Source organism: Aotus nancymaae, unplaced genomic scaffold, assembly GCF_030222135.1.
Source record: "Aotus nancymaae isolate 86718 unplaced genomic scaffold, 86718_ANA_hifiasm-v0.15.2.pri h1tg000007l, whole genome shotgun sequence".
NCBI lineage: Eukaryota > Metazoa > Chordata > Mammalia > Primates > Aotidae > Aotus > Aotus nancymaae.
Window position 1 is genome coordinate 57,205,304 of NW_026988418.1, and position 17,400 is coordinate 57,222,703.

General features: G+C 36.4%; 1 protein-coding gene across 3 annotated transcripts in view; it reads right to left on the bottom strand.

The window, feature by feature from the left end:
• Positions 1-586: 586 nt before the first annotated feature.
• The window catches only part of WDR3 (WD repeat domain 3), a 30,213-nt gene continuing 13,399 nt past the window's right edge, over positions 587-17,400 (bottom strand). For 2 of the 3 annotated variants that reach the window (XM_012458855.2, XM_012458857.2), the window contains exons 11-27: positions 16,776-17,006; positions 14,246-14,339; positions 11,959-12,060; positions 10,601-10,686; positions 10,317-10,452; positions 9,572-9,628; positions 8,439-8,539; positions 8,113-8,224; positions 7,850-7,984; positions 7,518-7,568; positions 6,952-7,017; positions 6,390-6,482; positions 5,874-5,921; positions 5,172-5,215; positions 3,384-3,512; positions 1,326-1,419; positions 587-1,040 (exon numbers count right to left, since the gene is read on the bottom strand). In XM_012458855.2, coding sequence (XP_012314278.2) covers positions 885-1,040; positions 1,326-1,419; positions 3,384-3,512; positions 5,172-5,215; positions 5,874-5,921; positions 6,390-6,482; positions 6,952-7,017; positions 7,518-7,568; positions 7,850-7,984; positions 8,113-8,224; positions 8,439-8,539; positions 9,572-9,628; positions 10,317-10,452; positions 10,601-10,686; positions 11,959-12,060; positions 14,246-14,339; positions 16,776-17,006 — 1,735 coding nt within the window. In that variant the 3' untranslated portion in view covers positions 587-884. Of the gene's footprint in view, positions 1,041-1,325; positions 1,420-3,383; positions 3,513-5,171; positions 5,216-5,873; positions 5,922-6,376; positions 6,483-6,951; positions 7,018-7,517; positions 7,569-7,849; positions 7,985-8,112; positions 8,225-8,438; positions 8,540-9,571; positions 9,629-10,316; positions 10,453-10,600; positions 10,687-11,958; positions 12,061-14,245; positions 14,340-16,775; positions 17,007-17,400 lie in introns of those variants that run through there. The other variant, XM_064372649.1, reaches the window with a different exon arrangement.

Below are 17,400 nucleotides of genomic sequence, written 5' to 3' on the forward strand. Positions count from 1 at the left end.
TCCTTATGATTTTGTAAGTAACATTTTCTCTTCTCTAGCTCACTTTAAGAATACAGTATACAATATATATAATACATCAGTAAGGCTCCCAGTCAATAACAGGCTACTAGTACTTAAGACTTTGGGGAATCAAGTTATATGCAGATTTTTGACTGTGCAGAGGAGTCAGTGCCACTACCACCTGCATTGTTCAAGCGTCAACTGTCTATGTACACACACACACACACACACACACACACAAATGTATTAATTACTCAGAAGCCCAGCCAGGCATCTTAGCTTGGCTACTCTTTAATTAGAAACAACTATTTTATTCAGAAAAGTATAAACAGCAATTAGAATCTTCTTATATACAGACATAACTTATAAAAGGTTAAGTCTGGGGAGGCTTTTCTGGGTAATTTTTACGGTCGTTTTAGCTCGAAGAGTCCATGATACTGTATTTTTATGGCCAGAGGGCAATCGATTATACACCTGATTATCTCAATAGGTAGTAAAACCTAATATAAATAAATGACAAATCATCTGCCATAAAAAAATATGAAAAACTTTTCAAATGTTAATTTCAACTCCAGTGAAACAAATACCTAATTAAAACAATTATTTATTCCCTGCTAGAATATAAAGCGAACAACAATTGCAAGGCTCAAGCTTTGAGAGCACATAAAGATTTTAAAACTAATCATGCATTTTAATTCCAAGAAATGGAACCAGCCCATAATCTCATGTTGGAATTCCCTCAGGCAAAGCTATGAACCACATACTGAGATCTTCTGCAATGTGATCTTCTGTTATTTGGTTTTTTTAAGATGATGCCAACTCTACTGTGCTGAGTTTAGGAGTTCTTTTAAGGAAAAAGTAAAAAAAGACACCACATTTCAGTTCTAAGTCAACGTTAGAATCAGCTTCTCCCTCTTTTTTCTCTTCCTCTTCTTCTCTTCCAAGTGGCTAGTAGCATCAGCAAAAAACATAACTTCACTTTTTGCCTCGCATTCCCTCTTGAGATAATCAAGACCAGCCATATTGAAGCCGATAACATCCTGGCATGCAAGACAATAAATATTAAAAAATTTTCTCCCACTTCAGTTCATTATAGCAGCATATGAGAACCAAAGCTTCAGGTGTTGTTACTTATCTTTCCCTCATTAAGAACTTTTCTTTTTTTTTTTTTTATTCCTACTAATTCCAACAAAAATGATCTCAAATATGGATTTATTGGGGGTGGGTACTGCTGAAGACAAAGCACAACACAGTATCACAGTAGACTACTTCTAATCACGCTAGGAATTCGCCTCATCATTTTATCTCTATGCAAAGATACTTACCCGGACTTGGCTGACTTTTGAAATAGTTGTTTCCCTTAATTTTTCTATCACTGGCACAAGCATTTGATTGCTAGTGATCTGTCCAAAGTGAATCCTAATAGAAAAACAAAACAGAACCATGTTGCAGAGAGGCTCTAGCCCTACCTAACCCTTCTAGAAACAGTAAGCAGACACAATATCAAAGCAACAACAGAAAATACAGTATAGACATCTTTTGGGCAAAAAAAAAAAAAAAAAAAAAGCCAAAGAAGTTTCTTTCTCTACTATTCAGTTCAATTTGATGACAACTTAAAAAATACTATCCTAAACTTTATAGCACATTCAACTCATTTGCAAAGGCCAACTCCTTCCTAGCAAGCTGCCAGTGGCTACAGATTTTGACAGTGGTACTTTGTGGAAAACTCAAAGACAGAATGAGCCCTCTAAGAAATGCCAACTCAACAAAGATGCATTATTACTTCTAATAAAGCTACAGCAAAAAAAGAGATAGAGACATTCATCAGAGATTCAAACTCTGACCTAGAGTACCAAGATATCCTTGAAGACCCTGCCATACCTGTCAGGTAGTACCCATCTATAACCCTCTGATACACTTTAAATATTCAGTGTTTCTCGTAGAACCAGCAACCCTGATTCAATAGCAGGTATGCCATCAAAATTATTAGTAATATTGTTAAATATGAATTTATGTCTTTAAAACTTGCCCCAAATGATCAATATGGCAACATCTTCTTCTTCTTCTCTTGCTACTATCCTGGATAGAATATAAGTAATGAAGGGTTAAGAATCATAAAAACAGGCCAATTCACCAAATGCCTATTTGGTCAATTCACTAAATATACCTGTTTAACTATTTGGCATTGGCTGGCTAGTTTTTGTCTACATAACAGTATTTGAAGGAATGTTCAAATTGTCTCTATTCCTGTTCTCTGCTGTAACAGCTGGAAAGTGAGAGTCAGAGAGTGAGAGATGAGAAGAATATATTAAGCCTTTGTATATATATTCTTCTCAACTACCTATTAACAGAATTCTTCATATTTAAGAATATAGCCTAATGAACACATTTGCTTTGTGTTCCTTAGTTTACCTCTATATATGCCCCTACATTTTCATTTGCACCTGTAGAGACTATGAGAAATAAACCAATTTCCTTAAAATGTTGGTATAAGGACAAAACAAAATCTGTTAGCTTATACTAAACACTTTAAAACAGTATTGTCCACCTTTTTGGCTCCACTGGGCCACACTGGAAGAATTGTCTCGGGCCACACATAAAATACACTGATAGCTGACGAACAACAACAAAAAAACTCAATGTTTTACTGAAGTTTACAAATTTGTGTCAGACCACATTCAAAGCTGTACTGGCCCACATGGGGCCCACAGACCACAGGCTGGACAAGCTTGATTGAAAAGAAACAACAAATGAGGCAGATTGGCCAATCACAATTGGCTTTTGGCAAACTGACTAGAACTAGAGCTATCTTAGATGATAACATGGAGGCCTATGACTGAGTAAGCACTCCTCAGCAATGTATTACCATGACTTCTTACTCAAAGAGGTGGGTTATCATGGTCCTTATTTTAAAGGAAAGACTGATTCCAAAGGATAAGAAACATTTTATGTCAGCTAGCACTGAAATTCACTCTCTGAAACAGTATTTCTTTTTCTTTTTTTTTTTTGGCAGACAGAGTCTTGCCCAGGCTGGAGCGCAGTGGCATGATCTAGGCTCATTGCAGCCTTTGCCTCCTAGGCTCAAGCAATTCTCCCACCTCAGCCTCCCAAGTAGCTGGGACCACAGGTGTGCTCCACCACCCCCAGCTAATTTTTGTATTTTTGCTAGAGACAGGGTTTCACCATGTTGCTCAGGCTGGTCTCAAACTCTTGGGCTCAAGCAATTCACCCATTTCAGCCTCTCAAAGTGCTGAGAATTACAGGTATGAGCCACCGAGTTTGGCATAATATTTCTTAATCCCAAAGTGTTGACAGCTTCAGTTAAGGTTCTACTGAAGCAGCTGTGCTAAACAGACACGGTATTCTTTGGAAAACGATGTTACCTGAGGAGGAAGAAGAGGCACCTACATATGAGTTCAACATCAGAGCCCAGCTGCATGAATTCGTTAAAGAGTTTAAGAATGTCTGGGACATAAGAGAAAGGCAGCACAAGTAGAGATTCTTCCAGCTCACTGAAAAAGAAAACATACATATAAAAATACCACATTTCTTAACACAATTTTTAAATCTTTCCCTTTATTATTTTTCTACTCATTTTCTACTTGAATACATCTTGCCTACAGTTAAATATTCATCTCTATGCTAGATGAATCTCCCTTTTTAATTGTGTTTTATATTTAATATATTAATCTATTTAGAATGTATTCTCGTCAATGGCATGATAGGAAAAATCTAACGCTTTTTTCCCTCCAGATAAACAATTTCTCCAAGGCCTTTTGTTGAATACTCCATCTTCATATGATATTCTTTTACAATATATTGAGTCCTTATATATGACAGAGTATGTTTCAGGGCTTTAGAGTCTATTTTGATGATTGATCCTGACACCAATCCTACACTATTTTAATTTTGCTAATTTTTTAGCCTTTTAATCTGGGAAAATAGTTTCCTCTAGAACTAGCTCAAGCATTATTATTTCATCAATTCTAATTTAAAATCTTAAGAGGATATCAAATGGGATTTAAAAACCTATTCATTAGGAAAAATTAAATCTTTAAAACACAGAATCTTCTATCTTGAAACATATTGTAACCTCTGCATTAATCGATTTTCTTTTATATTTCTGTATTGAAGCTTCATCTTTATCCTAAGACAGGTGTTGTTTCTTGTAAGGAATTATGTAGATATTGTGGTTCACTATGAAAACGACAGCCTTCAGTAGTACAAACTCATCAATAAAATCAAAAGGAAAATCACAAATAATATAACAGTTATTGTAAAAATGTATGACAAAGAAAATAAAGTATGGTGCCCAGGCTGGTCTCAAACTTCTGGTCTCAAGCATCCCAAAATGTTGGCATGAGCCACTGTGCCCAGAAAGAATTCTTAAAAAACCAGTAAAAGACTACTTAAGAGCAAAAAAAGATAACTAAAAATTCACAAGAAAAAATACAAATGGGCAACAAATGTCCTGAAATTTTTAACTTAATAGTCAAAAGAAATGAAAATAATACAATATTACCTTCTGCCTCTCACACTGCCAAAAATCAGTATAATCACCCTGGAAAGTAATTTGGCAATATAAAAAAATCTCATGCCTACTGGTCACTTATTAGGCTGCTAGGACTCTTAAGAAAAATAATCAATAACGATGACAAAGATATATATGTAAACATATTCAGTGAAGCCATTAATAGCCAAAAAGGAGAAACTAAGGCATCATCCAGTAATTATTCATAAAACCAAGTAATTCTGAATCCAATGATTTTTTAATATGAACAACAAACAAATGTTCAGCAAATGTGAAAAAGAACAGAATATAAAACTTTATATAATATTCCAATTGTGTATGTACATAGAAAAGAAGCCAACATATAAAAATATATTAACAGTTGGTGCTTCTGATTTAATTATATATTATTTCATTGCCTACAACATAAATCACTCCCCTTCATTTGTCCTTAAAAGCATCTCTCTTCATACTTTAGAAGAAACTTCCTAGTTCTAGCACTTCAAACATTATAAATTATTTTCCATCAAAACTTTGATATTGTTAAACCTAAAAGAAAGACAACAATCAATAAATAATTTTTATTTATTTCCTGTTCAAATAAGCACTTCATAAATGTTTGCTGACAGATTATAGTAATTGTGTGCAAGGACTCACTCACCTTGACCTGATACCTTTAAAAATCTCTAATACATAAGCTGAAGGCTGTAAAGGAAGGATTAACACCATTAGTGATACTCTTGGTTGGTTTCTACTAAAGTTCTCTAATTTCTGTCTCCTATAAAACAGGAACCTCTCCTTTCTTCAGAAAAAGTGTTCTAAAACGGCAAGATCTGTAACAGTTTAGAGTCAGCCAGATCTGGGTTTGCAATCGAACTCTGTCCCTTACTAATTTGTAAGGTGAAGATGCCCTGACTCATAAAATTAGTGATGAGACATGCAAGTAAAATACTAATTAGAGATTACTAGATAAACATACATTCTCCTATTACTTTTCCTCTCTCTCTTCTTTATCGTATCAGACTGATTTCTATCAACTTTTCCTCGGAAGGCTGATTCACAAGTTCATTTAGATGAACTTTTAGAATCTTCAGGGGGCTTTGGACACTGAACATAAACAAGCACTAGAAAACACAAGAATGGCAGTCGAGTCCAACCAAAAAGGCTGGCTTGGGAAGTTACACTAAAGTGGTCCTTTAGAAATACAAACTATCCTATAGAATGCCAAGATTCAAAAGAGACTTTTAAAGAAAAAGTATTCCCAATAATCCATCCCCAAATCATAATGCCTCTTTACTTCCTTTCTTGTCCTTGTAAGTAACCTTTGAATAACCAAGGAAAAACTGTTACACATTTTACTCACTGAGATATTGCCAGAAGCCATCAGGATGGGGTTGGTGGGAAGAGGAACCTATGAAGAAATTATTAAATAAAATCATTCAAAAAACTGAGCCTTACATAGGGCTTGTTATAGACAGAATAGTAACTCTATTTTATAATTTTGAAAAGAGACCCTAAAAAGCTGACAGAGTATAAAAGAATTATCAAGGCTGTTAGTTTCTATAGTACTCATGAATGAGCTTGGACAATGCGTTTTATCTAGAAATCTGAAATGGTTACCCTGCCTCCCAAACCAAAGTAGGAATGTGAATTTCTACTCCAGACAATAATCACCTCAATCTGTAATTTCCTGTCCTTCACTTTCATTAAGACCAAGTTCCCTTCCTCCCACAGTTCTTCAATTTCTTCTAATATAGTCAGTTGGAAAGGTTCTACTGCATTTACTGCATACCCTGATCTTAGATAATAGGTCCCAGAATAATGGTTTTCTCCTCAGGAATTCCCTCTATTAATACTGCAACTTACCGTACTCTCTTACCTCTTTCCCTGCAGCTTTACAAATGGCTTTGTGTTCCTTCATTTTTGCAGTTTCTTCTCGGTACAACTCAATAGCCTCCATGATCCTCTCAGCCTACAGATGATGACAAAGCAAAGCAATCATTACAACACACTCCATCATCCCAGGACACCGAAACTGGAAAAGCTGACTAGAAATTTGCCAAATGAAATAGCTTCAATCCATTTAATAAAGATGTGCCAATAGAGTACCAAAAAGCATGTAAAGACATTTTTGGTTTTCTTATTTTTTTTAATTCACAGAGAGGAGACTAAGTGTTATGGATTCAGGTGGGATAATATCGAGACACTCTGAATACGGCAGGTCCCAGGAACACCTGAAAAAAAGCACATACTGATCAAAGAGATTCAGGACTACTCCCATCTTTGGTTACAAGAGAAGAAAACAGAGGTTATAATCCCCATCTTTAAATCTCATCAACTTTTTGCCACAGAATGGCTTTCTGGTTGATACAGAATAAAACTTTTACTAAAAAGGTGGGATCTTATTAAAAAATGAGATACTACATTCTCTATCAACTTACTGCTTTCACTGTTTCGATAGTTTTCTTTCCAGCGAAGTAACTGTCACCTTGAGTCTCTCCTGGAACCTGCCAGAAACAAAGAAATCATTGAAGGATAGTGTTGACATGAGTTAAAGAGCTGATAAATTAATCTTACATCCATATAAGCCATAATAGCCATCATTATTTTATGAAAATGCTAACAGTGTTATCAACTACCATTAACAGTACTTAGGAAGTGCCAGACACTTAAGCATACGTATTATCGTAAGAATATTCTGCAAATGTTTAAAAAGAGAATATCCAAATTTTCTAATTTTTATTTTTGCTCTACAGTGAATAAAATGATTCCCTAAAGCCTTAATTGCCAGTTATTCAATAGCAAATTTGGTCAATCACTTGAAGCACAAAGTTAGGATATACAGTTAAACCAAAATAATTACACAGATTCTTTCCCTTATCAGCTGGTTATACCTTCAATTTCTAGTCTCAATTTTAATTCTATTAGAAATTCTGGATATTATAGTCAATTTCAGTAAGATAACTATATATAGGGCATAATCTCAGGGTCCCCAAAATTTACTTACTGCTGGTTGGTCTTCTTTGGCCACACTCTCCTCATATTCTGCTTCTCTTTCCTGCCATGAGATAGATATACATTAATTTGAGAGACTAAAACATGGTCTGTATATAAAGAGAAATGAGACAGCAAGAAGCTGCTTCTTTGATAGCATAACCCCTAACGGCATCTTTATCTCTGCCTAGCTTCTGAAATGGGTGACAACAGTCTTGAACAGATCTCCTGAAGATTCTTGGACTTGCAATGAATGAGGTGTAGCTGCACAAGACAGAAAACTTCAACTAGGACAGCCTGTCAGATACCTCCTGTCACATTTGTAACCAAGCCTGACGTTCTTACCATCTCCCTTTCTTCCTCAAGAATAAGAGGCTCCCTTGTCCTCTCCCAAAGTCTCAGAGATTTGTCATGGGACGATGAAACAACATAGTCTCCACTGGGGCTTACGGCCAAGCACCATATTTCCTGGTGATGCCCCTAGAGAAAAAAAAAAAAAAAAAAACTCAAGAATATCTCATCATTCACAGACCACTACTTAGTGGGTAATTAAATATTCTTAAAAGTATTTCTTAAGCACCGAGCAAGCAAAGCAGGCATGTGGTTACCTCCAGAGTCTGTATGTGTTCAAATCTGTCTGCATCCCACTGTTTAATCTTATGGTCTTTCCCGGCGGTGAAGAAGAGGTGAGACTTGGGGACAAACTGTAGGTACATCACACTGAAAAGTGACAGAAATATTCAAATGCCATCAAATTCTAGGTTAGTAAAAAGAGTTTTACACACATAAGTAGCATTTGACTAGCCAGTTCTAGAGTGTTGGACTATATTTTAGAACTTTTATCACTGCCTGAGAACACTGAAAAATAGACCCAGATGCTCAAGTGATACCTACAGGTGACTTAAAGGGAGGCCTTTGAAAAGACTATGCATACCTGTCATCATGTGCAAAGAGAGACTTGTGGCAGTCCCCAAAGTCCAAACCCCAGATTTTCACATTCCTATCAGCGGAGCCAGTTGCTATGAGTGCTCCATCCTATGAGAAACCAAAGTAAAACATTACCTTGATTTTTTGAATTCTGGATATGAATAAAAAGCTAACCAGAATATTTAACCCATTTCTTTCAAAAACATTAAAATGAAGCCAAAAAACTGATTTCATCTCTCTACTAAAAACGCTGAATTCTTTGCTCTTACCCACAGAGGTACTTTAAAAGCTTGTTAGGTAAAAGCATGAACCTTGTGGCTTAAATACTTTCGTACAGTCATAGGACAGTGCTGTGCCTTAATGTAAGATTATCTATTTACTTTGTTAGATGGGAAAAAGATTCTCTAATCTCTGGCATGGGATTTGGAGAGAAAGTAGAAGGGAGGAAGAGAAGAGAAGCTGAGAAAGACTCTACTAGAATGTTTATATATCCCATGTTCCCTGTCACTATTTCTCTGCTCTCTCCTATTTCAATGCCTGGTTTAAATGGTTGTCAACATAAAAAAAAATAGAAATACATTTAACACTGTAACTTAACTTTGTTAGTGCACTGATCAGACAGCTATGAGGTCAACTCCTTTCACATAGAATAGACATTGTTTTTAAATATACACTGCCACTCCTAATCAAAACTAGATATTGGGAAATAAATGATTTTGGTCAAGAGACCAAAAGTCTACATAGTGTAAAATACCGTAACTATCCAAATACAAATCCAAGCTCCTCAGCACCACTATCCTTCAGAACAAAAAGGAATGCCTTTTTAAAAGTCTTTCATATTTTAGTGGATTCTACCAATTATAGTATTTTAAATAACAAAATACTATTTAGGAGATCTATAAGAGGGATTAAGATAATATTTATAAGGATTGACTGAGATAATACTCGCAAAATTATTCTGAAAACATTAAAGTAATACATATAAGATACTATATATTAAATTGAGACTTTTTAGAGAAAAATATATAACAGAATGATAAAAGCAAATAATCTAAAATGAAGACATCAAGTCAGAAATAAGAAAGTATCTGCTTTAGAAAAGATAACATATTACTGAGACACTATTTAAACTTTACTTACGTAAGAGATGTCCATGCAGATAACAGGCAGTTTGTGTCCATACAGTGAGAGAAAAAACTAAACATTAAAAGAAAATAATAATTAATGTCTGTCTATAAAATACAGGTATCATTTATTACATGTAGGTCTAAAATATGACTTTAAAATACAATACTAAATACATTTTTAAATTGCTTTACATGTGTATTTTCAAAGAAAAGCCATAAAAGACAGCTTGGTAAGAGCACCTGTGTTCTATACACAGATCCTCCATGCACATGCCAAGAATACTGCAGTATAGTGGAGGCAAGGAGGCCCTCAGAAGCTTACGCTGGATTGCTTCACTGAAAAGATTTCAGAGCACCTGTTTCACAAAAAAGTTCCCAGGCTCAATCCATTCCTATCAATTCTCTGGGTGCAGTAATCTATATTTTTAAAAGCAACCCAAATGATCCTAATATATAGCCAAGTGTGAAATCACTGCCTAGGACACCTAGCAATGTTCTTATAACTACTTAGTATGATAGAATTTTCTGTCCACAAGATTTTTTGAACATATAACTTGCTTTAAACAAAATTTATGAACCATAGAATTATTTTAAAATGCTAGCTACTCTAGTATACTTACATTGCTTTGATTCACACACAAATTTTTAGAACTGTACTACTACTTCTAAGCACAGTCACGGCCACTTCTTTATAGTCTCAATCCAAATTCTTAAGCTCAGTCAGAAAGGGAAAATATCCCCAGGCATAACCACTATACCTTTAAAGTATCAACATAGAAAATTTTCACGGTACAGTCCAGCAAGGACACAGCCAATAGCTTTTGATTGGGAGAGTAACTGACATATAGAACATCTTCATCTAGTTGCAAGGTTCGAGTTTGCTTCACAGAAAGTCTAGCACCACAAAAAACATCAAGAAAAAAATTAATGAGAACACAAATTCTGATAAATCCTAACTCTAACAACAAACAACATGTACGTTTGACATTCAATGGTTCCCCATTTTCACTCCAAAAAACGGACACAAAAAATGTCTACTCACCTCTTTTGGTTACTATTTTCATCTTTCACTAACTCAAAATCCCAGAATTTGACAGCTTTATCTGCACCACCTGTCACAAAGCCACGCTGAAAATCAAATGAAATTTAAATTAAAAACTATTTTAGCGTAAAAACTTTGCTAAGAAGATACATTTTAGAAGTCTAAGAAAATATTTTTATTTAATGGCATGGGATAAAAATTAAGAAAAATACGGTTCTCTCTAGCTCCTTTCACTGCTCTTTTGGATCTACTGCCGCAAACGTGAAAATTCCTACCATTGACTAACATAGGCAGAGATAATAACCAATGAAAAGCTCTAGTTATACTATTATCTAGCATCAGGAAGAAACAAAAACTCTCAGTAAACTAGTTTGAATATACATCGAATGGATAATCTAGATTTGTTTGAAGTATTTACCTCCGAAGGATATACGTTTAGTCCTGCAATGTCATTGCTTAAACCATTTTTAAAGCTGTTTTCCATTATCAAGAAAATTAGTCTCATTACATGGTGGTGTTAGTGTAAAGTACATAGAACATGGAGTCAGGAAACGGAATCTCAAGTGTCTGTTCTGCCACCTCATAGATTCATAACACAGAAAACAACTTTCCATGATCCCTAGTTTTGTTGAAAAAAAGACCACACAGTTTATGGAAAAGATGCAACACTCTACAAATGCAAGATTTATTACTATTTTGGACTCACAGCTGTTTGGTTTGGAACCCAAATGGTATTAACCACTCTAAACTTCAGTTTTTTTCCCAGAACTAAGATCTATTTTTAATGGATGAAAATTTTCTACCATTGAGACTATTTAAATAAATGGGCCAAAATTTCTTAAGGTATTGTCAAAAAAGTATCTCAAGATTTTCTAAACAGCACCATTACTAGAATAAGCAGTTTGCCAGGAACTGCTTTGAAGGCGAGCATATTTTTATTGACTTGTAAAGGCTAACATACTTGCTAAAACTACTAAGCTTATACAGTCATAGATGTTTGGGAAAAAAGGGGAGCAGCAAAGTCTACTCAGTTCTCTGCATCATGTTGCCCAAGAGCATATTCCCCCTTAAGAAGTATTATGAACATGGCAAAAAAAATCATGAGGGTAAGCAATTTGATGTCATGTTGCTGATGAGCCAAAGTAGCCAAACATGAATTCATTTCATAATGACAGCTAGTCACTTACCAGGTATATAAGAAGGCATCACATATGAAGAGTAAAGATTAGACCAAAAAAACCCGCAGGCTTTTTTTAGAGAAACGAGAGAAATCTTTCTTAGCAGTAGTAAAACTCGATACAAGAATTGAGAACTACAGCCAGAGGGAAGTCCAGAGCTTTAAAATCTGGTTTAGTTACCTGATCTGGAGAGAGGGACATGGACCATAAAGCTCCATCATGTGCGTCTATTGTCTCCAGCAGATTTCCTGAGGCCAAGTCATAAAGCTGCAGCTTCCCTGTCTGGGAAGACACAAAATGAGCACAGCTTCAATGAACATACCTACAACCTCCATGATTCATGCCTGCACAATTTAGAAAGACTTCATAACCAAGCTGCAAAAATGTGATCGATTGCTTAGGAAATGGATTCCACATTCCATGTTTTGTATTTCCTATCTAATTAAATGCTATTAAATCCCCTACGAATGTGCTGAGTTAACCTTGGCAGGGCTGCCGTGGTGTACAAGTATGAAATAATACCACTGTGTGGTACCGGACGCATTACTTTCATTGGTTCCACAACTTCAAAAGGAAAATATCATGACCATTAGGCAGATCAGAATAAACAAAATAGCAAATGCAAAACCTAAAAGCCTTTAAAGTTTAGCCAATCCTTTAAGGGGACAATCCTCTATAGTTATTGGCTTAACCAACTCTTTTCCATCTGATTTTGGTTTTCTCCTCTGCAATACATTGACAATAAGAAACGGGATCTACCTATAACACTAAGGAAGACAATGAATTAAAAAAAAATCATAACAGCATAGAAAGCAATCACTCTACAATTCCTGTTTAGAGGTCTATGTAAGCCATAGTCATGGTGTCAGCATGTAACACACACACACAGGCAAAGCCTGCTTTATGATGAGCTTCTGCACAATGTGCTACAGAGAGCTTAAGCTAGAAGACTTGAGTACCAGGTCTGCTTTGTGCCCACTGGCAAATTCATCCCTATGAACCTAGCTTTTCATCTGTAACATGAAATTTATAGCACCAATGTTTCAAAGATGTTGTCAGGATTAAATGAGATAATATATATTAACTGCCTAGCACAGCCAGTAAGCCAGAGATTGCATTTTAGTCATACGGGTAGTCTTAAGCAATTCAAAAAATACTTTCCCAACAGCAAAGCGGAGATGGATGTTTGTTGCAAGAATGAATGAAAAAAGAAGGAAATTTTTGAAATGTGAATACATTTCCTGGCATTGTTCCTAAAATCGCACCAGCCCATATTATATTTTTTTGTTGAGCAAAAAGTATCCATTGTAATCCATATATTTTATAATAAAACTCATGTACATATGCCTTTGTTTTATGGGAATAATAATGACAAATACTTGCAAAGCACTTTTCAAAACACTCCATAGACCTTGTTCCATTTTATTCTCACCACTGGTACAACCACTACTGCTATTTCTGCTATCGGCTCTATTATCCATTAGGTATCTGCTGCAAGCTAGTGTCTCTGCTAAGATTTTTACATACTTCAGGCTGGGCGTGGTGGCTCACACCTGTAATCCTAGCACTTTGGGAGGCTGCGGCAGGCAGATCACGAGGTCAGGAGTTCTCTACCAACCTGACCAACATGGTGAAACCCCGTTCTCTACTAAAAATATAAAAATTAGCTGGATGTGGTGCTGTGCGCCTGTAGTCCCAGCTACTCAGGAGACTGAGGCAAGAGAATCGCTTGAACTCAGGAGGCAGAGGTTGTGGTAAATTGAAACCGTGCCACTGCACTCCAGCCTGGGCAACACAGCAAGACTCCATCTCATACTTCATCTCTGTGAAATAGGTCATTAACATCATTTTCCACGAGAACACCAATGCTAACACCAGTGTTAAGGTCATATAGCTAGTAAGTGCCAGAGCCTGGTACCAGTCCATCTAGTAGGAAAGCTGCTGTCAAAAAGCAAGTGTCATCATCCCATAATATAAAGAAACACACTATGAGCAGTTATGTGACTTGCTCCAAATTACCATTTCTAAAGGGCAGAAACTAAATATAAATCCATGTCTGTTTATTTCCACATGGTCGTCCCCCAATCTGACTACCCCTAGGAATGAGGACTTGATCAGTTTGTCTTTACTGAATGCTTCTATCTGCCAAGCATACTAGGTACTTTTACTTTATTATTACCCTTAATATGTTTTATAATTAATTAAAACACAATTTCATATGTGCTCATAAAAAGACACATGAATATTAATGGTAGTTATCTCAGAGTCATGATTTTAATTTTCTTCTTCATAATTTTTAACAAATAAAATAAAACTTCAGTAAACAAAAAACACAATAAACTAACATCCTCCCAGATTACTTAGCTCTAGTACATCTCCAATATGCTAAAAACAGGAACCAGATTTCTTAACTTTATGAATTTGGAGTAGAAAAGCTCCAGATACCCCAGAAAACGTCTCCATTTACCTTTGTTCCTATGATCACCTGTCTATCACCAGGTACAAAGAATGAGCAAAGGGCATATTCACAGGTCATCGTACGAATACACTGCAGTGTAGACCTATGAAAAAGAAAACATAAAGAACTCATGTTAAGAGAATCTGCTTCCCATTTTAGAGGTCAGTGTGTATGTTTCAATACACTTACTCAGATAGATGAACATAAAAGAAAACAGAAGTCTAAAAATCCTTGACTCACATATAATTATAGTCATGGGAGAAAATACTAGAGTATCAAACTTTGTTTACTTTGTAGAGCCTCCAAATCCTAAGGAACAGAAATCACACAAAAGCAGGTAGAAAAAAGTGTCTGCTGGGCTCCACAGAACCCAATCTGCCATTACCAAGAAGTGAGTGAGTCTGAAGGACTACAAGTCAAATTAGCACATCATTACATATCCCCGCATTTTTTACAGGACCACAAACATTCACTGATTAAAATATCTCAAATGTCCACTTAACAAACATTTACTGAATGCCTACTATGCACCAGGTGCTGTTCTAGGTGCTGGAGATAAAACAGTGGATGAAACAGCAGAGGTTCCTAACCTCAAAAAGGTTAACAGTCTTTGGGAATAATAAATATGTAAACATTTGGTATGTCAGATGATAGGTGCTATAGAGAAACATAATGCTGGGAGAAGAGGATGAAGGAGTCGGGTAAGAATGACAGGACTGTCATCTGATAAGACATGGAAAAAGCTTATGGATAAATGGGAAGACAGATCCAGGCAAAACGAACAGGGAGCACAACAGCTATAAGGAAGGCACATTCTTGTTCTGTTGAAGCAACAGCAAGGCCAGGGTAGCTCTACTGAAGGAGAAGAGGAAAGCAGTAAGAGATAAGGTCTGTAAGGTAGGTAGAGTGAGATGGAACTATTCAAAGTGATCTAACTTCTACTATTAAAAGATTACACTGGTTACTCTGTTGAGAAGAGACTACAGAGGAGCAAGCAAGAACACAGGGACACCAGTCAGGGGGCTATTACAATAACCCACGTGAGAACTGACAGTGGTTTGAATAGGGTAGTGGTAGTGCAGGTGGTAAGATGAGGCTGAATTTGGGATATGTTTTAAAGGTAGAGCTGATGGGATCTGCTAATACATTGGATGGATACGGGATATGAAAATAATGGGCCGGGCATGGTGGCTCATGCCTATAATCCCAGCACTTTGGGAGACCAAGGTGAGTGGATCACTTGAGGTCAAGAGTTTGAGACTAGCCTGGCCAATATGGTGAAACCCCGTCTCTACTAAAAATACAAAAATTAGCCAGGTGTGGTAGCACATGCCTGTAATCCCAGCTACTCGGGAGGCTGAAACAGGAAAATCACTTGAACCTGGGAGGTGGAGGTTGCAGTGAGCCGAGATCACATCACTGCACTCCAGCCTGGGTGACAGAGCGAGACTGTCTCAAAATAAGTAAATAAAAATCAAGAATGGCTATAAGGTTTTGGACTAGAACAACTGGTATCAAGTAATTATTTGTTAAGGTAGGGAAGTCTGAAGGAATAGCAGGTGGGAAGATTTTTGGAGAAATTAGCCTCTTAAGTTTGGTCTGAGACACATAAAAGTTTGAAATACTTAATTAGACATCCAAGTGGTGATACGAAGTATTTGTATATATGAGTTTGATGTTTAGGGAGGAGGCTAAAGCTAGATATAAATTTATGTGTCATCACACAGAGAAAGCTACATGACAGGAGATTACATAAAGTGAGTTTAGATAGACAAAAGGTCCAAAGACTGCCCTAAAGTACTCTAACACTTAGAGGTCATAAAGATAAGAAGGATGGAGGAAGGACTGAGAATAAACAGACAACAAAGGAAGGGGAAATAATGAAAGTCAAACAAAGTGCTTCAAAGAGAGAAAGTTATCAATTCAAGGAGAGTGCATAAAAGAACGCTTTTAGCTCACTGGAATTGGAAACATGATCACTGATGATAATGACTGTTTTGAGAAATGGTGGGGACAAAAGCTTGATGGAGACAGACGAAGACAGAATGGAGAAAAGGGAATCAGAGAATAGGGTAGTACCGGGAGAGCAAAGCAGGGGTGAGAGAGGATTATTATTTCCTTTAAGATGGGAGATATGATCATTAGCTTAAAGGTTTTGGAGGTATTTGGTTTGACGACAGAGGGATGTTGTAAAACAGTCATCTAGGAAAGTAAAAGAATGAGAAATTAGGGTACAATTACTGGGCAGCACTAACAGCCCACTTTTTATTAAATTTAAAGAGTAGGTAGTATGGTTGTATGTTTTTCTCTAGCCAAGTATAGCTATAAGCTCTAGACATGGAACACACTTGCTTTTTTTTTTTTTCACTACATTTTAAAAGGCAACTTTTTCTTCTCTAAGCTCCATAGGCCAATGGCCCAAATGCACTAAAGAGAATTGCATTGAGGGCCTTAAGAAGTTAATGACTAAGAGTAACAAAAAAATTAAAAGTAAAGAAATACTACTGAACACAGCTATATAAAAAATTATTTCACGAACCTGTTCCATATTTTAACAGAATCAGCTGATGCTGAAAGAACAGCTATATTGTCTGAGCTGAATGACAAAGTCCGCACATCACTGCGATGACCCCCAATGGTAATTCTGTTTGTTCTGACAGGCTGAGGAGTAGGCAAGGATGGATTAAATGAATATAATTCCACCAGGTTGTTCTGTAGCAGGAAGACAGCCTTTAACTCTCCTTGAGGTGAATGAATCAAGTCAAAAGATCTGCATGAGAAAATAATTATAAATGTTCTATCTACCATCTTAGCTCACGATGTCCTCTAGCCATATAAAGTTTGAATAACTATAAATAATTTTTCAAATAGGAGTGCTCTGAGGCCAGGTGCGGTGGCACAATCCCAGCACTTTGGGAGGCTGAGGCAGGCAGATCACTTGAGATCAGGAGTTTGAGCTTAGCCAAAATAGTGAAACCCTGTCACTACTAAAAATACAAAAATTAGCTGAGTGTGGTGGCACACACCTGTAACTGCAGCTATGGAAAGGCTGAGGCAGGAGAATTGCTTGAACCTGGGAGACAGAGGTCGCAGTGAGCTCAGATCATGCCACTGCATTCCAGCCTGGGCTACAGAACAAGACTCCATCTCAAAAAGAGCGCTCT